At 34.8% G+C, this 22,496-nt stretch overlaps 1 protein-coding gene across 2 annotated transcripts; it reads left to right on the plus strand.

Moving 5' to 3' along the window:
* The first annotated feature begins 1,871 nt into the window (after window positions 1–1,871).
* On the plus strand, window positions 1,872–22,339 carry LOC127789939 (pantothenate kinase 2-like). Of its 2 annotated transcripts, XM_052319051.1 has the most exons (24): window positions 1,872–2,032; window positions 2,145–2,230; window positions 2,368–2,703; window positions 3,490–3,702; window positions 3,871–3,929; window positions 5,187–5,303; window positions 8,357–8,476; window positions 8,553–8,647; window positions 8,739–8,832; window positions 9,042–9,173; window positions 9,663–9,775; window positions 9,859–10,051; window positions 15,340–15,548; window positions 16,346–16,390; window positions 16,508–16,556; window positions 17,286–17,368; window positions 18,400–18,516; window positions 18,633–18,696; window positions 19,517–19,663; window positions 19,740–19,898; window positions 20,525–20,608; window positions 21,278–21,472; window positions 21,650–21,721; window positions 22,038–22,339. In XM_052319051.1, the coding sequence occupies exons 3-24, from the start codon at window positions 2,427–2,429 to the stop codon at window positions 22,149–22,151; spliced, it is 2,751 nt and encodes a 916-aa protein (XP_052175011.1). In that variant the 5' UTR covers window positions 1,872–2,032; window positions 2,145–2,230; window positions 2,368–2,426; the 3' UTR covers window positions 22,152–22,339. The 2 variants fall into 2 exon arrangements, with proteins under 2 accessions (XP_052175011.1, XP_052175012.1); XM_052319052.1 differs by lacking the exon at window positions 2,145–2,230 and having other exon boundaries at window positions 1,879–2,032.
* The last annotated feature ends 157 nt before the right edge of the window (window positions 22,340–22,496 follow it).

Raw genomic sequence — 22,496 nt, forward strand, 5'->3', positions numbered from 1 at the left:
GTTTAAAAGTAATTTACATAAATAAAAAGGTTGCTTAACATTGTTGATGCTTAAACATCATTGGATGTTTTAATTTGATTATAAATAATTAGAAAGTTAAAAATAAGGTAGTGAATTTGTATATATAAAATGATCGGAGAGATAAAATTCATATAGTAATTCTTGTTAGATAGTTTATGTTTAGAATAATTTTTTTTTTACTCATTTTGATTTTACCAATAATCAAGACATTATATAGTCTCGAAATTCTCTTCAATTCATTAACTATAAACACACCTATAAAATTGCTTGCAATAATTCTTCAAAGTTGCCTGCAATTATTATTGAAAAAAAAAATTATGAGTATACTTATGCACTTTAAGTGATTATTTTGATGAATATTTTAAGATTGTCAATATAACTGTTAACCTTGAACGACTATAACTAACATAATTCTTAAGGAAGGTGTGATACTGATGAAAATTTCCTTGACATTTGTACATAATCTTCTTTTAACGTTAGGAGAATTATACATTTTTATTAGTTACTTAAATCTTCTGGTCTAGTCTTTTGTTGTGAGACTTGGAATATGCCATAACTTAAAGTTGTTGATACTTTTTTGGTTCTTCCCATCAAGCAAACCACCTCGTATCGTGGTCATTCATTATGAACATATTTTATTTATTGTCGACGTTCGATTTCAGCCGACCGTGATTTGTTTTGGGTCGCGGTGAGTAAATCCAAAATACCAAGAAGAAGAAAAGAACTCAGATTCCAAACGTGAGTCAACACCAGAATTTTTACGTGATTCGGTCAGAACGATGCATACTCTACGACCGCACTTTGATTGTTCTTTTCAGAATGGCGGTATTTGATTATTCTCCTTGTCCCTGCCCCTCATGATATATATCATTCTTATTTATACTGAGGAGTTTTTATAATTTGGATAACATAAAGAAAATACAATGAGTGTATAATGGGAGATAAACAGCCCTTATCGCTTTCATAAAACCAGGAGTGAGATCCTCATTTCGAGGGGTATGGGCTATTGTAGATAAAGTGAACGAACCCTAACTCTGACTTCTCAGTAGCTTTGCCACTCATTCAAACAGGAGGTTTTAGGCCAGCGACTTGGATAATCCAGCGATCTGGAGGATATTTTCGGGAGCTCGTTAGTCGATTGCTGGGAGCTCGTTGGGGGGCTTATCGGGAGCTCGCCAGATGCTCGCTTTACGAGTTCTAGATTTTGGTGGTGGCTGAATTTTCCTTGACGAGGTCGTCTGGGCCTTCTTGGCCTCGGGTGATTGGGCCGATCCATCGAACCGAGTCTAGCCCATGCGGGATGATGCAAGAAGTACATATAACATCTATCATTTTTATTTTAAAAATTAAAATAATAATATTGATAAATAAAAACACATGTTCCACCAACGACTCAAGCTCTTAGTTTGGTAAAAGAGCTATCTTCAAACTCAATTTGTTTTATTAACAATTTTGGATGGAACACACTGTTAAATGAGAACTAAATGATGGGCCCAATCCATTCGACATGTCTAAATAACCAATTATACTCGTGTTGTGTCGCCACTTAACATATTAGGCAAGAGCTTTTAATAACACAAAATTAGTCAGACAATTTTAAATATAATAATAATAGACTCCTCATGGTAGTAGTACAGTTCTCTTAGCCCTAAAGGATGGCTAAAGTAGCATTGGAGTGGGAAGAATTTTGGGTTCAACCAAAGTTCAAATCATAAAATTACTTGATCGAGGAATTTAAGTTAATTTTTGTGAAAATTTTTACGAACAAATTTTAATGATAAATTAAAATAAAAATTAAATTTGAACAAAAAAAAAAATCAAAATTTATTACAATGTAATTTCTATCTTTTGATTACAAATCCGTTTATTTTAAGTTTCGATCGATCGCTCGGCTCTCTCACTCTCAGATACCCACTGGATTGACGATTGCTTTTCATCTCCGTTTTCTTGCTCCAAGCGAAATCCAAAAACCAGCTAGTTTCCATTTCATTGGTGCTCCCTCCCAATCACCGTAAGCAACTTGGATAAGTTTTAAAGGAGTTGATTTCCACATGTGGGTTTTTTTGTTTGATTCACGCTTTTGATTTTGGGTTTTCTTTCAATTACTCGATTGGAAATGGCAGAGGGAGGAGGTAAGTTGGTCGTTGCAACGAACTTCGCCCCACCGAACCTCGTTCAATTCAGCCCAAGTCTATCGGTGTCATTTCGGGTTTTCTTCGGATTCTTCCTCTCCAATTATAATTTTGTGTTTTTGAATACATTCTTATTCTTCAGTTTATGTGTGAGTAATATTATATGCAATTGATTTTGTTTTCTATTTGGGTGTTTGTCTGGATTCGAGTGAAGTGACCAAACTGGACGTTGGGCTGGACACGAACGGTTCGGGGTTGGGGGACAGTGGATTAATGGCTGGTTTAGTACAGGACCACCCCTCCCTCGGGATTGACGATATAAATGAAGAAAATCAGGAGAAGTTGTTCAACAAGGACATCGTAGAGCGAGAGAGTGAAGGGGAGAGAGAGATGTCTCATGCAGTTGGGAATTCGATTCACCGGTCGGGTTCTCGTCCGCAGCTGGACCTCAGCAAGGCGGCCATTCAGGGGAATTTTGAGGAGAGGGACCCAACAATTCTGTTGCCTAATCAGTCTGATGATATATCTCACTTGGCCTTGGACATTGGAGGTGAAATTAAGCTCTTCCCATTGTTCGGTTCTGTTGATCTTGTGGGTTAATTGTGTCGATGCTTTCTAGGACTGTGATTGTCTTCTTTCCAATTTGAAAAGTTGAGGCTGGAGGGTCAATTGATTTGTTCATTTTTGGTTGCAAATTTAGCTTTCTTGATAGTATTCTCTATATATAATTGCTTCTAGTACTATATTACTGAAGGATTAGGACATTTTCTTCTAGTGGTGGACAAGGCTTTTCATTAGTTATAACTTTCAACTTTGTTGTACGGCACAAAATATTGGGTAGCAAAGCACCAACATATGCAAAATATGAGGGGAATGGATAGAATGAAATAAGTCTTTAACAAGAGAGGTGGAGGAATGATATGAAGAACTTGATGGGAGACTCTTAGGTGTGACATGAATTATAAGGGCCTAAGAAAAGATAAGGCCGTAAACAAAAAATAATTGGTTCATGTAACTGACGCCAATGGTGGGATTAAGGTTTGATATAATTGTTGTTGTTCAATTTGGCCTTGTAACAATCACATAATTTGGAATCCAGATTCTATGAAATTGGAGTCTTATGATAACCCCCAGATGAGGTTCTCCTCTATTGCGACTTTGTTGTTGCTGCTATCATAAGTCTTCACCTTGCTCTTGTACCTAGGATTTGTTATCTTAAACTTATACTAATGTTTAGGTCTTGCTACATGTTGAAAGCCACTTATGCCATCTAAATTTGTGATGGCTTGGTTTATTTATTTGTTTTATTGAAAAGTGGTTGTTGATGGTTTGTTAGGATCTCTTATCAAGTTGGTGTATTTTTCAAGACACGAGGACCGATCAATGAATTACAGGAGAAAGAAGTCTCTTCAGGAAAAATTTGGTGGTTCTAATGGGAATAGGAGGAGCTACCCAATTCTTGGTGGAAGGCTTCATTTTGTGAAGTTTGAAACAACCAAAGTTAATGAATGCTTAGATTTTATTTCTTCCAAACAGCTTCACTATGGTGGTATATGTCTTTTCCCTTGTTCATGATTGAGCACAGTGCACCATAACTTCACATCACAGTCATAGCTTTCAGCAACTTTAGTTAAATTTTGAACAGTTGATAGTTGTTGATATAAAGACAAACTTTTACTTGGTGCATTTATTTCTATTTTCACCATGTGATGGATAGGGATGGATGCACACCTTTGGAATTCTGGGGCCCCAAACAATGAAAATGCAGTAATTAAGGTAACTTTTGTCTTCCATTATCATTTACAGGCAATAATCCTGCAGTATGTTTCTTAAACTGAGTTGTATAAAGAACATGGAGATGGTATCTTCGATGATTAAAAATAATTCATTGAGTTCTTTTGGGAAAAAAAAAATATTAAGTAAGAAAAACTGGAAGGAGTTATTCTTTCCTTGGGCCATTTGTGGATGACACTGGAAGCCCATTTTTGAGTAGAGGCAAAGGCTACATCAAATATTTGAGATAAATAACAGCTAATACACATCAGATTATTTGGGCTGATTTAGGTGACCATTCTGGTTAAGTTAGTATTTCTTATGTTTCAACTGATTTTATAGGAGGACTAATTCAATCAATTATTCTCTCTCAAATTATGCTTGCTTATATGAAACAAACATTTTCTCAAGATTGATTTATCGAGAAATCTGCTTACAAGCTTGTTTCTGTCCTAATTTTCTGACTGTAAAGTTCATTTTATATGAATTGTTATACCAAAGTTCCCCCCCCCCCCCCTTCAGACAATCTAAACAAGTCCTGGCCATGCAGGCAACTTTAAATTATTTATGATATAAATCACCAAAAATAGGCTTAATAATTTAAACCTGACTGGCTACAAAGAGGAGTAACTTTTGTTTTAGGTGGCCATTTGATTGGTTTTGCTGATATTTTGCATCAACGAGAAATGCTAGTTTTGCAGAGTTTTACCTTTCCTAAAGTTCTCTGCTTGACGTGAACAAGTCCATTTGGTAAAATGCTTGTCCAGTGTACAAGGACCTCTGCATGTAACAGTAGACATTGCCTTTATTCTTACTTTTTGCTGGTTGAACTATTTCCATTTCAATTGGGAATAGAACTGGTGTGAGAATTCAATCAACTTGGTTTAAATTCTCACTATTATGATTGAGAAGGAACCTGAGGATGCCCTTATAATTAGTTTAGCCCCTCAAATCAGTTCCTTGTTTATTTTCTTCTTTCTTTCACAGTTAGGACGAAGTTGGATGGTGGGCATACTCTGTTTTGCTTTCTCGTAAATATTTCAGGAAAGATGTTTCTTAATAGTTTTTGTTACATTGAGTTCTTCACTTCCACATGAATTGCAGTTATAGCACTGTCTTCTGATCATCATTTGAGCACTATATAAACACCCACAGAACTGAATCCAGAACAAAGCAAGTGTAGCACTCAGTTCCTTTATGCAATTGAAGTTTTGGGCTTGGCGCATGTTCTTATTTCAACTACTTAATGTTTGTGAAAAGGCTACAGGTGGTGGGGCATACAAATTTGCAGATCTCTTTAAAGAAAGGCTTGGGGTTTGTATAGAAAAGGAAGATGAAATGGATTGCCTTGTGGCTGGTGCAAATTTCTTGCTCAAGGTGCCATCATAACTCATTCTTTTTTTGTGGTATAGTTAGGGTTTGAATATATGAATGCTTTTCTTATTCTTCCTTTTTTGTTTTTTGTTCTTTATTGGTTTTGTAATGGACATCTAGCGCATAGTACTTTCTCTCTTATTGTAATGGATAATACATTCTGGTAAGTACCTTCTTGGTTGTAAAATGGTACTCAGAAGACTGGATTTTGTCAATCTTCAATGATTTTCCTTGTCTCTGCCTGTGTGGCAACAATGTTGGATGATACCACATGACTTCTGGCTAATCTGGTTGCTTTGGGTCTTAATATCACCGTCTGTCATCCAAATATGTCAAAATACTCATATAATGCTAAATTTCTTGCTATTCATGTATATTGACCACAAGATGCCTACATATAAACCCTCCATTATTACCACCACATTTACAACTCAAAATTCAAAGTAAAGCAAAAGACATATAGACCAGCAATGCAGAAAAGAAGTGGGCCATCCACCTTGCAAATCACTGTTTCTCTTTGCATGCAGTGGAGAGCAAAACCTGGTCTTTTAGCTGTTTGGTATCTCTATATGATGCATACATATTTTATGAACAATAAAACCCTCTATATTAAAAGTGTCGTATGCAAGATTGAGTGAGAGAAAGAGAGAAACAGCGTCTTGATATCTGCTGTTTGTTTCACTACTAGTTATTGAACAAATGAAAGAGAGGTTTCCTAAATGAGAATGCCTGCAATTTCATCCTTGCCAGCAACTTCCTCTTTTGCCCACAAATAAACGGGGGTTGGTTTTGCCCATCCTCTCTCACTTTTTCGTTCTCAATTTATATATTTATACTTTTAACAATTTCCCTTTATTTGTTTCCTTCATGCATGTAGAGGCCCGCACTAAATCCACACATGTACATATATGCACATATACTGTCTTAGTTTTTTTTCCTTAGTATGTGTTCTGTTCTGTAGGTTCTCTCTCATTAGTAAAGCATGTTATAATTTTAATTTGAGGTATCTTTTGTGGATATAAACTCAAGTGGTACAATATGTTTTGAATTGATTTGGGTGTTGAATGAGAAACAATATAAGTACTGTCAGATTTTGCAAATTGTATTCTATGAATGGTTATATGTTAGATAAAATTTATAATACTTAATTACTAGTGGAGCTGACACATTGGTATGAATACATACCGTATCAATGAAAAAACTGTATGCTGTCCAAAGTGGAACTGATTGCTATGTTCTAGTTTTCTCTAGTTGTTTAATGTTCTTCATAAATTTGGGTTGGCAGATATGGTTTGGTAATGCAGTTCCAGTTTTTATTCTTGCGTTGCTTTGGAATTATATTCTCTCTATCTTTACCTTGCTTGTCATTTCATGGTAAATAATGCATAATTATGTGGGACATAAGTACAAGGATCAGCAGATATGGTTTGGAAATGGAGTTGCAATCTAGTTTCTTGTGCTGTTTCTTTGGTCCAAAAATTATATTTTTTTTGTATCTTTATTTTGCTTGTCAATTCATGGTAAAATGGTGCGTACTTATATGGGACTTTATGAGATAAAATACAAGGATAAGTGTCTATGGCTTATTCTTGCTGGCCGATGCACATATGAAAGGAACTAAAGTATTCATAACTATAGAGTTTGTGGATGTGGGGGTGGGGATCCAGTAAAGACTTTGCTAGTTGGCAATATTCAAATTGTAGATGCATATAAAAGCAAGCCTAACTGAATCAACAAAATTGAAGAATTGGGGAAATAAGTTGAGAAAGCAGATGCTTGAAATCTTTGACATGTCTAGATCTCTCTCCCCCCCTGCCCCCCGCTTGTACACATATGGTTGTATATATCATGATGGAATGTTCCATCGTAAATTAATTAATCTTTATTATGCTTCAAGTTTCCATTGAAAACCTATAAGCTTAATAATTTCATTATAGGAGATTCATGAAGTATAATGATAACGATATTGTGTTATCCTACTAACTCACAAGTGAGTAGAAAGATATCGCTATTGTAATGCAAAAAATCCTCATCTGTCAGTGGAAGAGCTAGAATTTGAGGCTAGTGGGGTCAATTAAAATTAAACATAATTATTAAATAAAATAAAGTAATAATGAAAAAATGCTTATAACAATATTTTAAATGTTCAAAATATACTATTATAAATGTTCATGACAAGTTTTCATATTTTGAAATTCTATATAATCGCTTCATTATCAACACTATTAACATAGGCTTAAACAATCCAAATTTAGTAACCGGTTTCAACAATACCAATTCAATAGAAAATCAAATCATAAATAACATAATCCCTGGTGTTGTTTTTGTTTCTCAATCAATTGATTATTACTAAATATAAATATAAAACTAAAAAAATCCTAACTTAAAGTTAGGATTAAGCAATAATTGACATACTTCAATTGTAGAAAAAGAATCACATAAAAAGGTTAAATTTCTTCTCTCTTCCTCCTTGTCTTCTCCATTACACTGTTTTTTTTTTTTAATATTTTTACTCTCTCTCTCTCTCCTGGTATAGTGGTGCTTGTAAAAGGGAAAGTGGGGTTTGTGTGTTATGTAAGAGAGGAGAAAAGTAGAAGACAAATGGTTATCTTGAATATCAGCCCCATTCGTCTTTAAAGTGGACAAAAGTTATAACTAATTTACCCTAATTTAATATCTCAAATTTATGAATACGCCACTTAACAATTGAATTTTTATTTGCTAAAAGAGCCAAATGCCAAATCTTTTAATTACTTTTTGCAATTTTCTAATGTGTAGGTCAATTATTTTTTTTTTTAAAATTTGTTTAGGGGGGTTAAACTATAATTAACGTCAAATTTTTACATATGCATAAAAAAGAAAAGAATTTTCACCCCACTCACAATAAGTTGGCAGTGTCCTGTCCATTAAGAGCTGTGTAAGTATTTGGAAAAAATAAATTGATGTGAGGAATCCTTTTTGAATTTTTTACCTTAAATGCAGTTTATTTTTCATTGCCTCAGTATTTGTTACTATTTTTCCCCTAGAATGTTATATTGTTTGGTTCTTTTGAGTAGGCAATTCGTCATGAAGCTTTCACGCACATGGAGGGTCAAAAGGAGTTCATACAGATTGACCAGAGTGAATTATTTCCTTACCTTCTTGTCAATATTGGATCTGGTGTCAGCATGATCAAGGTATTACCTTATTTGATTTTGAGAATACAAGGCAATTTTAATCTGGGTATTTACTAAAATATGGACACTGTGATAGGTTGATGGGGATGGGAAGTTTGAACGAGTCAGTGGAACCAATGTTGGAGGCGGTACCTATTGGGGTTTGGGAAAACTTCTAACACAATGCAAGAGGTGGTGTTTTTCCTCTGATCATTTTGTTGCTCTTCAATTTCCTCCTTAATGCAGAATCTTATGAAGGTGTCGAAGCTATTTTTTGTTTCAGTTTTGATGAGTTGCTGGAGCTGAGTCAACGGGGAGATAACAGAACCATAGACATGCTTGTTGGTGACATCTATGGTGGTATGGATTACTCAAAGGTATATCTTCTTGTAAAATTCTAGCTTTGCATGACATCTTTAAAATGTGTACTGTGGGTCATTAGAATGATGATGCTACATTTACTTTATTTGTGATTTCTATGTGTTTATCACCACCTCCATATCTAAAAGGTGAAATTTGCTTCATGTTTGTTCCTTTCATTTAATAGAGTGACTGAGAACCCTCTTCTCTTACAAATTATCAACAGATTGGTCTCTCTGCTTCAACAATTGCTTCTAGTTTTGGTAAAGCCATTTTTGAAAAGAAGGATCTTGAAGACTACAGACCTGAAGATATTTCTCTGTCCCTATTGCGAATGATTTCATACAATATTGGACAGGTGAGTTGCATGAAACCATGGGTTGGGTGAATGGTCAAAATTGTTCCTCAGTAAATGCAAGACACTGGGAGGATTTTTAAATTCAATGTCTGCTACCATTATATGTGAATTGTAAAGGATGTATTCAATGGAAAAATCAACTGCTAGTAAAAAAGATTAAGCTTTGCTTTTTTTAGAAAATAGCAACTCAACTTACAAAATAATGGAATATTGATAAATGTAATGAAATTGGGTATCAGACCATAAACTTCACATGATTTTAAGAAATAAGAGAATAGCCAAAATAAATGAAAATCTTGTAGATTTCTCAGATGGCCTGTAACCCGACACTTTCCAGATAACAATTTTTTTTTTTGTTGGTAATTCCATCTTATGCTTGTCATTCATAACCCTGGTGCCAAAAGGAGAACCAGAAAGTCCCATTATTATGCTACCTACTGCTTGAAAGTTATTAGATGATGCCTCTGATGATAGTTTTTCCTTTTGTAGGTATCTTATTTAAATGCACTACGTTTTGGGCTTAAACGAATATTTTTTGGAGGCTTCTTTATAAGGGGCCATGCTTATACAATGGACACTATCTCGTTTGCAGTTAATTTCTGGTAATTACTAATGTTTGGAGCCTTAACTGTTTCTCTTTGTCTCTATGATTTAGATAGTGAATTCATGTTGAACTTATGTTCAGGTCGAAGGGAGAGACACAAGCTATGTTTTTGAGGCATGAAGGGTTTTTGGGAGCTTTAGGTGCTTTCATGAGCTATGAAAAGCATGGATTGGATGACTTGATGGTTCACCAACTGGTGGAAAGGTTTCCAATGGGTGCACCATACACTGGAGGAAAGATCCATGGTCCTGCATTGGCTAATCTGAATGAAAAGGCAAGTATGTTGCCATATTGTTACAGAAGTTTGGGACTGACATTGTTTGTTTATGCTATGACGTAAAAGGGGGTCCATGACTGATTCTTAACCCTTAATTAACCATAGGCCTACAAGGTCAAAAGCAAGCTCCTGTTTGTATTATATCATGACAATAACAACAATAATAATAAACTAAACCAATTTCTGAACAACCTTGCTTGTAATAGTCAGAGAAAACTACTGAGGATATCAAAAAACTGAGAAAATAACTAATGCCCACAAGAGCAGATGTGGGGCCTACCAAACAAAATGACTAGACTAATTAAACTGAACTGAGCTGCTCAAACTGTAATGCATCGGTTCTAAAGCTGAACTGTAATCTGGAAAAAAACACATAACACGAATGAATCAACACACAGTGAATATGCATCATATACCATGACGGAATTGGGACAAGCAACATGCGCGAGTTTTTGTACAAGAAAACTTTTCTTTTGGAATCATGCTAGAAAAATTTATTGTTCCTTTTAAAATAATAAGATTCTATTTCCAGAATATCTTTCTTTTTTCAATAAAATTCTTTTCTCTTAACTTCATGGGAGTACACTTAGTGGAATGAATCCATATAACATTTTTGTCATTGGCCACCCTTGTGCCAAAGTAAATAGTCGATCCACATGTGTTGGCTGACAAATAGGTTCGCAACACCCCTGCTAGCTGGGGTCAGATCAAGCTACACCAAGACTAACTTCTATTGCCATTCTGTAAAAAATTCTCTTAAACATTTATTACATGCAAAAGTCCAAGCATCAATTGACAGTATTGATAATTCTATCATAACAAATAATCCAAAACATTATGCAATCATATCTATTGCAATATCACATAGCCAATGAACATGACAAAAAGCATAATAAAGGGCTTGTCTCGACATTCTGAGCTCTATAATTTTAGGACAAATAAATTTTCATAAGTGATTCAAAGATTTTGAAAAGACAACATTTTATTTTACGTGTTGAAAATTTCAACTAATGTACTCCGAAAAAAAAAATTATTCACTTTATTGCAATCAATAAAAAAACAATTAAAAACTATGCCACAATATAACTTGTCTAGTCATAGCAGTCGTGCCCAATTGACTAGCTATGTTGAATGTGAATCACGTATATTAGAAGAGCCTAAAAATAGAAGTAACACAATCAATTTATCGAATTGAAATTCCTTTATCAAATCCTCAATGCCCCAATATTTGTCTATTTCTATTTGCTATAATTATGGTGATGAATTTATACATATACTCATGTTAAATTTTAAATTAGTTAATTTTTAATTAGTGTAGGCTAAATTAGACTTTTAATTTGAAAATGGTTCTACTTTTTTGGGTTGGGTCAGGCCCCAATTTGAAGCCCAATTTTCCAACTCTATTCAAGAAAAAGTAACTACCTAAGATGTTTGCCTTTTCAATGGTTTAGAGTTTCAATTGGGTAGACTTCACAATATGGTCAACATTGGCTTCAACTTAAAGTCCAAAGTCTTATTTGCAGTATCCGAACTGGGTCCACAAACACAACCCCAGCAAATTGATTTTCAATTTGTGCAGTTGGGTAAAAGTTCTTTCTCTGGGTCTTAGAATTATTCAATAACTAGGACTTAAAAGTCCTAATTATTTCAAAGTGGGGGTCGGCCAAGGCATGAAATCTGATCACACCATGTTCAGCAGTGACAAGATCAAAGGTTTTTGTTGGGTCTTTCTATCAGAGTGATTGAGTTTTAGTTTTTACAAATTAGGGATTGAATCATGCATTTAGGTTTGTACTCTTAGGTTGTGGCTTCCTCTTCAATCTGTTGATTTTTCAATTGATTGAAACAAAGGTTTCGATCACCGTTTCGATCACCTTAATGCTCACTGAAATAGACATACAAGAGACGAGTGCTTTTCTAGTTCCATTGAGGACAGTGGTCAGTCTGGTTTTTCTTCCGTGGTTACTACTTAATGAATGAACTATTAAAAAGAAATTGAAGAAGTAGACAACAGAGTCTTACCTTAAATTGGAGTTCATCAACAACTAGTTCTTCCTCAGGTAGGCGACTTCCCTTCCCTTTCTCTACAAGCACCCTCTGTCACTCTCTACGTGTTATGCTACATCATTGCGTGATCTCCTTCTCCTCTTTTAAATTCTTTTATAGGCACTGATACAAATCCTGAAAGTATTTGGTTATGTTGAAGTATCCCTCTCCTATAGGGATGCATCTGTGGGGAGAAGGATATCTTATCTCTTTGTTTTTATTTGTTTATCAAGTCTCTCTTCAATTGAGGAATTGGTTTGTATCCAAACTCTGAATGAAGACTGATTTATGTTTTATTATTTTTGTATTTATTATTATCTTAGAGATCTATCTGTAAATATTTTTTTCTTTGATATTTCCATAATTATCTTTTGCTAAAATTTTGGGTATTTACAGTTTAAAACAGAACTAGTTTGCACCTGGTGCTGAACTAAGGTAATTGGTTTTTGTCTATGAAACATGGACACTCAAATCAGTATCGTACCTGTATTCAACACATATCTAGCACATACACTTGTAGGGACATGTCAAAATATGTGCTAAACAAGCATCTGGCAATGACTTGGTTCAAATTGGGTCTAGGTGAAAGTTGGAAGACGGGATACTAAATTTTCTTTCCTTTTATTTTAATGGGTCTAGATGTTGATTGGTTTTTAAATTTAATGCAATCTTTTTTGACCTTGTGAATTTCTCTATCTTCAATGTTGAATTAGGATTTTTATTTCATGGTATGTTATTTTTCATAGATACGGCTAACAAAAAGGTATTAGAAAGGAATTTTTCTTACATACCCTACTGTTTCCATATTTGTACCCTTGCTTCTTAAGTATTTGTGTGACAACTGTTATTTACATGAGGTTTGGGATTGAATGACCTGGACAAGTCTGGTTTGCAATATTTGTACTTCTTGTTTCAATTTCAATGTTTATTAGGATAAATATTATTAGGAGTTTGCCTTTGTGTTGACTATTGAGTCAATCCTGAATGAATAATCAGTGAATGAGCAATGGTTGGGAATTTCCAGCTGGACTCATAATCTGGTTCAACTTGTCTTGGACATGATTGGGTCAGAACCATAGCAAATTTTTCATTCAGTAGTTTGTCAGATGCAATTGCTTGACCTTGTAATCTAGTATATATTAATTCTATAAGTTTGTATTGAGTTTCATTCTGTTTGGAAAATGAAATTGAAACAGTTGGATAAATCACCAAACTAACAGTGGAATGCTATGCAAATATATGAACGTGATTTAATATTTCTTTGCTGATTCTTCAAATTTGATGTTTTAAGCAAGTTATTTTATCCAGTTGCAAATTACTTCCATTTTCAATTTCTGTTTTTCTTGATGATCTTTTTTACTGAAGTCAGAGAAGGGGGCCGGGGGGGTTACCTTATTTGACACCGGGTGCAGAATGTATGGCTACTCTTGTAAAACTCATGTGAGCATTGGGTATAAAATTTACACTTGTGTGATTTTATCATGTTTGGTTAAAATAGAATTAGAACGGGAGCTCGAGAAATTATTTTTTCCCTTCCCTCAACATGTAGTCATTGTATTATTCACCTTCAAGAACTTGTTTATAAGAAAGTTATGCCAAATAAAAGATCATATTTTTACCAATATACAACAACATATCAAGCCTTAATCCCACCATGTGGGGTTGGCTACATAAATTCTAGCTCACAATCATTTCTATCTCTGGTGTTGTCTTCTATAAGGCCCTTACATATATGTATCAATATATGCATGCAGATTTTTTTTCCTGAATTGACAAGAAGCTTAATGTTGTTTTTGGGAAAACTTGCATGTAAATTTTCATTACTTTTTTACTTCCTAATGCAAATATTCTTAAACTTTATAGTTTATCAACAAGATGCTTTCTGTTTGAGATATAAAATGTTGCTCTGGTAGGTTATTTTTGCCTTGTATTCTGTTTATGACCCATGCACACACATATAGGTCTTTTCAACGTGGAAAGTGAAAAGAAAAATGATAGATGATAAAGAAAAGGAAAGAAGGATACCAGCAAAAACTCAGCTTTTATCAGATTCCACTTGACTTTTTTGCCTGTTGCAAGTATCAATTTTATCAACTTGTAGGACTATATTCCCAGAAATGAAAGCAAAAGAATGTAATCTACGCTATTATATAAGCAAACAGCATGTTTTGGTGTTTTGAAGCCCTGTCAATAAAGTATTTTCCTAAAATACTCTTTATGTATCATGCTTAAAAAAAATTAACTACGTTAACAAGATTTGAACTCATGACCCCTAAATAATAATTAATTTCTCAAAAACTTCACCACTACACCAAGGATCATTTTGTTTAGATTTTGCCTAAAAAAAATTAAAAAGTAAATTGTAAATGTTAAATACCACCCAATGAACTTTCATTTAAATTTTTTTATTTTTTTGCACTTCTGTAGCATGGGCCACCCCTCTAGTTTTATATTGATAATTCTCTGGAATATATCTTTCGTTATCATTGTAACTTTAAAAAGTTCACTTTCCAAATAAGAATACATTCTTTAGGGTTATGTTCTTAAAGCAACCATACTGGCATATATTCACTAAAACTGGGATAATGGGGACTAACGCATAATAGATGAAAATGATGGAACTAATTGATTAGTGATGAAAAGGACCCTAAAGTTGGATAATGCAATTTTGGAAAAGCCCATTCATGAGAAATTAGTCAATCGATTTTCTTTTTGCTGGTATGACAATTTATTTTCCTGACCTTTTTCCATTATCAAGGCAGTTCAATTTTCTACATATGTTATGATTTTTGGTGCCTAGTCTTTAGTAAATGCATCAATGTCATTGTTGGGGTTACAAATGTTTGCGATTGTGGGCATAATACATTTGAATCTAAGTTATTTTCTGGTGATAGATACTGAATATGGATGGCTTGTTAGGTAAATAGTGCCATGCCATATCTTATTTCATTGCATAACGTCAAATTTACATGGGGTGTTATTGAGAAAGATCCATGTAACTAACGAGATCTTGGGTAGATATAAGATGCCTATACTTTTCCTGGTCAATACCTCCTGTATTTTTCAATTCTTTTTATGCTTGAAGCTTCATGTTCCATAGGAAAAAAAATTATTGACATAATCTGTGTTTGTATATTTATACCTAGGAACTGGCATCCTTTGTTTTTGCAAGCGGTATGTCTCCATCTTGGGATATTTTCTTGTGAATAATCTTAAGGAACCTTGTGATCAAATTACAGATATCATGGATGGAGAAGTTTGTTCAGAAGGGAATTGAGATTACTGCTCCTGTTCCAATGGCCTCATCAGGAACCACTGGCCTTGGTGGCTTTGAAGTTCCATTATCAAAGGGAGATAGTTTGCGATCTGATGCAAGTAACCTAAATGTTGGTGTACTTCATCTTGTACCCACTTTGGAGGTGTTTCCATTGTTGGATGACCCAAAAATGTAAGCAAACTCTTATAATGTCATTGTATACTCTTGGGCTCTATAAGTTTTTCTTCAATGCTTGATCCAATGGTTAGGTAGATTGAGTTTTCCTTAACCAAAAAGATTAAAAGGGGGGGGGGGGGGGGGTGTTGTTTTTTGAATTAGTATCCATAGTAATGGCTTATGTAGATAACTTCATTGTACTATTTATAGATTTTTCCATTCTGTTAATCTTGTATTATGTTATTGCCCTGATTTTTGTCTTATTACTTTTGCACTAGGGCAATACGTTGTATTAAAGGGTTTGTTTGATTATGATTTATACGTTTTTTCATTTTGTTCTTTTTTTTTCTGGCTTAATAACTGAAAATTCTATAAATTTTGAAAATAACTTTTTTTTATATAGTTTTTATTTTCAAATGGTAATGATCTTTGAAAAATGGAACAACTGCTTCTTATTTCTTGAAATTAGGGTATTTTGAGAATAATTCTCTAAAACAGTTTCTGAAACCAGTTCCCCTTTAAGGGTAAAATAGTTTTTGGAACGATAACTAAATGGACCCAAATTTTCCTATAAAGTTCCTTTCTCTTCCAGATAGTAGTTCCTTTTCTCTTGAGCTCAAGTAGACTTCCTTTTTTTGTCTATTATTATTATGTTTTATGCTTTCCACTGTAGACTTCATTTACTCAAGGGTGCAAAATACTTGAGTTTTCACATATTGGCTATTCCTTTAAAAACCATTGAATTTGTACAAAACTAAATTATGATATTGACCTCACCATGTTTAAGCTTAATGTCTTTGATTTTCTTACAGATATGAGCCCAACACTGTAGATCTTTCTGATCACGGTGAACTGGAGTAAGTCTATGTTAACTTGCTTATTGTTTTAATGATATTTGTCTCCAACCATGATTGTTTGACAGTGCAATATAATATTTATGTGCTTGTATTGATCATGCAATGATGCCATTGTAGGTATTGGTTCACTGTGCTATCGGAGCATTTGCCAGACCTTGTTGATACGGTAAACACCAAATATTTCTCCTGGCACTTGCATGACCTCCCTCCCTCCTCATCCTTCTTTCTCTTAAATTAAGTCCTGACAAATGAACATTGAGGATCCACATCAGCTACTGTTCTTTGATTAAGGTTTTGGATGAAGGAACTATCTGATTTTAATTAAGTGAACCAGAATTTTCCTACACTGCCATCATGGAATCTTTAGACATTAAGTTTGTTCAGAATATTCCACTGTAATAGCTTTCTTTGTCTTGCCATGAATCAGGAAAAAAGTCTTACATATTGGTTTCTAACAAATGAAAGGTGTTTCTGTAGCCACTTGCAGTTGTATGGCTCAACTCCAGTGGAACCAACAAGTTTTCATAAAATAAATTGATGGATGAAATTTTAAAATACAATTTATCAAAGCTCTATAGTGGAAGTGAGTGCATGAAGAAGTTATTTGAATTTGGAACCAAATCTAAGAACCCAAAAATGTTAAGGCCTCTAGTTTTCTTCTCTTTGCTAACTACCTCTCAGTGATCAAGCTGAGGATACTGATAAAATTGAAAGTGACAAATATATGGGAAAGAGAAAACAAGTGGCAGACAACCTAATGTCATGAAGTCAAATCCTCCATCTGCTAGAGCTTTTGTCCCTTCTTTTTCTTTCTTTTTTTTTTAAATTTCCATACTATTATTTGAGTAGTTAAAGACCCTTGACAATAACGTGGGAGCTCGATGTAATTGTATAGGCTGTAGCTAGTGAAGGCGGAACAGATGATGCTAAAAGGCGGGGTGATGCATTTTCTCGTGCATTTTCTGCCCACTTGGCAAGGTATCCAATACTGGCAAACAATTGTATTATTTCATGATGTAACAAGGATGGTATGCATCATACTTGGAGTTCCAAAGCTGTGAGAATAAGAAACTTTGAATTGGGGTCATTGGGTCATATTACTTTGGTTTACAAATGCTCAGGTTTGGGGTTTATATGTGCTAGTGCCAGCAGTCAAGTTTCCTGGCATTGCCATCTCTGTTGCAATTGTGATGTTGGTGTTTGTTAAATCCACTAGTTGTTGCAGCAGTCAAATGATCTTCCGGTTGTATGTGTGCTTTTTGAATATTTGTTCTTGATTAGATTTGATGTCTTGCTTCACTGTAATCTGCTAGTCTCAGGAAAAGGAGAGCCAAAATTGAACACCTCCCCACACACACACAAAAAGAAAGGGAGCTGTCCATTTTATTCTTTTAACCCTTCAACATCCACTTTGAGGCATCAGTGCCGATTCTAAATTTGTTCATTTAACAAATGTATTTACAGCATACTTTTTTTTTTTTTTTTGTCTATTTTATTTCTCTTTCTTGTTCAGTATTTATGAAATCTTACATCATTTTCTAACAGCATAAGAAATAGGTGTGTCTCTTGGTTGGGTTGATCAGTGGTCTTAATTATTCACCCTTCTAAGCAAGCAAGATTACTGACATCTTATTTGATGTGTACATGGTAAATTTAATTCAATCAAAGCATTTGACATCTTTCTATGTCTGCCTGCATGCATTGCATACTGTCTGTTAACTCAAGAAATCCTCAAGTAGAAGGTTAACCATGGCTGTAGGTTTTGTTGTTTTGTGGACTTCTAAGAAAATCCTTGAGAAATCTATGCCTGCAATTTAAACCAGTCTTTTTGCTTAAATACTTGTGAAACTGTCTGTTGTATTACTGAATGTCAGTTAAAAAGCTCTTGGTTGTTTTGCACTATGAGAGACACTCTGTTGCTACTGCTGATTGAAGTTTGAAAAACTAGTTTTTGACTACTCTGAAATTGAGCTATTCACTTAGTGCAATTACAAACTCCTGTGAAATAGGCTGATGGAGGAGCCTGCTGCATATGGAAAGTTGGGGTTGGCCTACCTTTTGGAACTAAGGGAAGAGTGCTTGAGGGAGTTCCAGTTTGTTGATGCCTATAGAAGCATAAAACAAAGGTATCCATGCCTCAAGATAATTGTTTCTTAACCATATATGACTTGTGTCAGGCATGTGCCTTGATATGTTAACATTCATTTACTTTTATTTCCACTTCTTGTGTGGCATGTGACAGGGAAAATGAGGCATCACTTGCTGTTCTGCCTGACCTGCTCGTGGAGCTTGATAGCATGGATGAGGTATCTATATTTTTCAAGTTTGTCATTTGCTTTCCTCAAAATTCGAAGAACAAAAGCATATGTTCTACTGATATGGAATTCATGCATATTGAGATAGCATTACTATCCTTTAATCTAATCAAATTCATGTCTCTCTCTCTCTCTCTCTCTCTCTCTCCCTGTGTGAAAAACTACTGAAACTGTAAGTGTGAAAAGGCATTAACATCTGAGATGAAAGTTTTGTTAACATTCAAGAGACTGATTGCTGAAATAAAGAGTAATATGTTGCAGATGTCTTAATGCTTTGCACCTAAGAAGCGTGAGCACTCCTATATTGAACACGTACCTTGCAATTCCAAATGCATGTCAAATATTTAGAGTAACCCAACACTTCATACACTTGGGGACCCTAATGTCCAAGATTTTGTCAATTGGTTCAACAAATTATGAGCTTAATGGTATTAGCTAAATATCAATTATGAAATAAAGAACGTAAAATTTTTGGTCCTCCCTCAAACTTTTGAATTTAAGAATCTTAAATTCTAAAACATTAAAAAAAAGATTTTCTAAAATATCTATTAAGACTTTTTGTTCATATTTATTTTCTATTATGTAGAATATAAGCTATTTCTATACATATGTCCAAAATATATCAGTTATTATTTAACATGGTTCTGTTGTGATGTGTCCTAATTATTTTCAAAACTTCCCTGCTGGGATGTCTGTGTCATGTCCTTGTCCCTTGTTTTTTCTTGTGTTACTTAGCTTTCCATCATTCTTTTTCACTCCAGTACTCTTCTGATACCCATACTAATTGTCTACAACATCCCTTCATGTGCAGGAGACAAGGCTACTTACGCTAATTGAAGGTGTCCTTGCTGCAAACATATTTGATTGGGGATCCCGTGCCTGTGTTGATCTCTATCATGAAGGAACAATTATTGAAATATACAGAATGAGTCGGAGAAAGATGCAAAGACCTTGGCGGGTATAACTGAAAAGAAAATTCTAGAAAAGCAAATATATACCATAATGGAAAATTACAAGGTCCCTTCTTGTTTCAGGTGGATGATTTTGACCATTTTAAAGAGAGGATGCTAGGATCTGGAGGCAAGAAACCTTGTCCACATAAAAGAGCCTTACTCTTCGTGGACAACTCAGGTGCTGATGTTGTCTTGGGAATGCTTCCACTGGCGAGGGAACTTCTCATCCGGGGAACTGAAGTAAGTCTTTTGCTGCAATCCTAAACAAATGGTTCTGAAATTTCTTGTTCTAAGCTATTTGTGAAATCCAAGTTTAATGAGTTTTTCATGGTAATTGAGAGAGAGTGATTTTGAAGATGTGAAGTTGCATGTGTTAGAGCCTCTATTTCACTCCATTTGTTTATGGGGGAGATGAAGAAGCAGATTAGACATGCAAACATGTTGATGCACTGTGAATGGCAGAACTTTTAAATGGTATTGGTTGGACTGCAGTGGATTGCATACTTTGCTATTCAAGTGAATGATGTCATCGTTGTTAACTTGTTAACCACAATCTTTCTAAAAATTTAAACTTGTAAATAGAGGGTTAACTTTATCTTTTATATTATTATTTTTACTCTCAAGAATTGTCTCACTAAAATCTGTCTGGCATTGCACTTTATGTTGTACCCTACATGTTAGGCATTTTGTTTTTACTTGATACATTTGGAATATATTACATCACTTCTGGCTGCTCCATGTAATATAAGCCTGAAATGAAAAAAAATCGTAGGTCTAAACAGCAAAATAGAAATATGAAAAGGTTAAACATTTTTTAACAACTGTCTCTCAATGCCTTCCTAGAATAAAGAGGATCTTTCTTGCAGGTGGTTCTGGTTGCAAATTCACTTCCTGCCCTAAATGATGTCACTGCAATGGAACTTCCTGATATTGTTGCTGAGGCTGCCAAGGTATCTGTTGGAATTTATGCACGGACATTACACAGTTATTTCCAAACTTTGAATGCTGATATGAATTTAGTATGTTGTACTCTAAGAAGAGAATACATGGAAGTCTAGAATTCATGTAGCCGATCCCACATAGTGGGATAAAGTCTGGATATGTTGTTGTTGTTGTTGTTTTTGTACTCTAAGAAGAAAACCTCTATCCGAAAATAGCATAAGGTGTTGTCATTCTGTTTCTTCTTCGCATGTTGTATGGCAGACATTTAGCTATTTTAGTCTCTTAACTAGCTGGTGGATGAACATTACTCTGTTTGACATGTGGGAATTTGTGTCACATCCACATGTTGCACCAAAAGGATGAAGGAAGTTGGATTGTATTTAGATGTTTAGCAATTTTAGCAATCTCTTAGCTGGTGGGTGGTCCCATTGATATTTTTTGCCATGTGGGAATTTATGCCATGTTGCACCAAGACAATGAAAAAAATTGGGATTAGCCAGTGAACAATTTTTTGGCCTATATCAGGATCCTAGGTAATTAAGGTGTAAACATTGTGTGCCCAACAATATTTTGGGTATTTCGTGTTCTACTTGAATTATTGTGGCTTTGATTTCCCTACATAACTCTGGAGGTATGTTCACTCGTTAACATAAGAAACTATTTCCTCTGGTCCACAGCATTGTGACATTCTTCGTAGGGCTGCTGAAGCAGGAGGCCTATTGGTTGATGCAATGATTAACATCCAGGATGCTTCCAGAGAAACTTCCCCTTCAGTTCCTTTGATGGTTGTTGAGAATGGTTGTGGAAGTCCATGCATAGACTTGAGGCAGGTCAGCTCAGAGCTAGCTGCAGTTGCAAAAGATGCTGATTTGGTAATTAAGATGCAATTTTTTTCTTCTAATATTGTATGCTTTCTTTTGTTTTTAAGTAATTTCAGTTATTTTCCCTTTTTGCTTTTTCATTGGGGTTTGCTAGGTTTCTCACCTTTAAACAAGTCAATGCATGTGGCCTAGGTTTGGTGATCATATGCCTTTGGATTTTTTTTGCAGGTCATCTTGGAGGGGATGGGTCGATCCCTGCATACCAATTTCAATGCTCAGTTTAAATGTGATGCTTTGAAGGTAAGATTTTTTTGGAAATGCAAAACTAGAAGGCAATCACTTATGTTGTTTATTCGCACAAATTTTGTAATGAAATTGGTCCCAACGAGACCATCTGACCATAAAACCAATAGTGTGTCGACGTTCATCATCTGAACAGCCTTCCTTCCCTTTATAAGTAGAGTATAAAAGGCTTCACTCTTCTGAGCCGTTAGCCAAAGATGAGATAACCATCTTCTAGATGTTAACCTCTTGGCAGCTTTAGAGTGCTTAAAGGTAGGGATCCTTTAGGTTGTTCTTTCAATTCTTTGTATAACAAGAACAATTCCTTATGCAGCTTGCAATGGTGAAGAATCAAAGGCTGGCAGAGAAGTTGATTAAAGGAAACATATACGACTGTGTTTGCAGATACGAATCCAGCCCTCAAAACTCCCATGTCAAAATCACTTAGTGCCCACAACTACGAGATCTGAGTAGGGAGGTTAAAATTTGAACTGTTTGCTTACAAACTAGTGTAAAAATGTTAAAGTGGCTCATTGCATTCGAGTGTTCAGTGGTTTCCGGTTTCTGTTTGCTCTGGTAAACAAGTATCATTTTGCTTGTAGGGATTATGAAACCTGTAACGAAGTTTTACCTCTACCCCTCTCTCTTAGGTTTTTGTTGAGCATTGAACTATTGGCACGAGTCTGATAATCGATCTGTTTTCTTGTCAAAGCTTTGGGGCAGCCATTGCCGGAAAATTTTGGACCATTTATGTTGTGTAGTATTCTCTAAAGAACTGTGTGTACTCAGGGAA

Source organism: Diospyros lotus, chromosome 14, assembly GCF_014633365.1.
Source record: "Diospyros lotus cultivar Yz01 chromosome 14, ASM1463336v1, whole genome shotgun sequence".
Classification (NCBI taxonomy): domain Eukaryota; kingdom Viridiplantae; phylum Streptophyta; class Magnoliopsida; order Ericales; family Ebenaceae; genus Diospyros; species Diospyros lotus.

Coding starts and splice junctions, on each gene's coding strand:
- LOC127789939 (XM_052319051.1), top strand. CDS start 2,427: ATGGCTGGTTTAGTACAGGACCACCCCTCCCTCGGGATTGACGATATA. Junction 8,477..8,552: donor CTGGTGTCAGCATGATCAAG/GTATTACCTTAT, acceptor ACACTGTGATAG/GTTGATGGGGATGGGAAGTT. Junction 16,391..16,507: donor TCTGATCACGGTGAACTGGA/GTAAGTCTATGT, acceptor ATGCCATTGTAG/GTATTGGTTCACTGTGCTAT.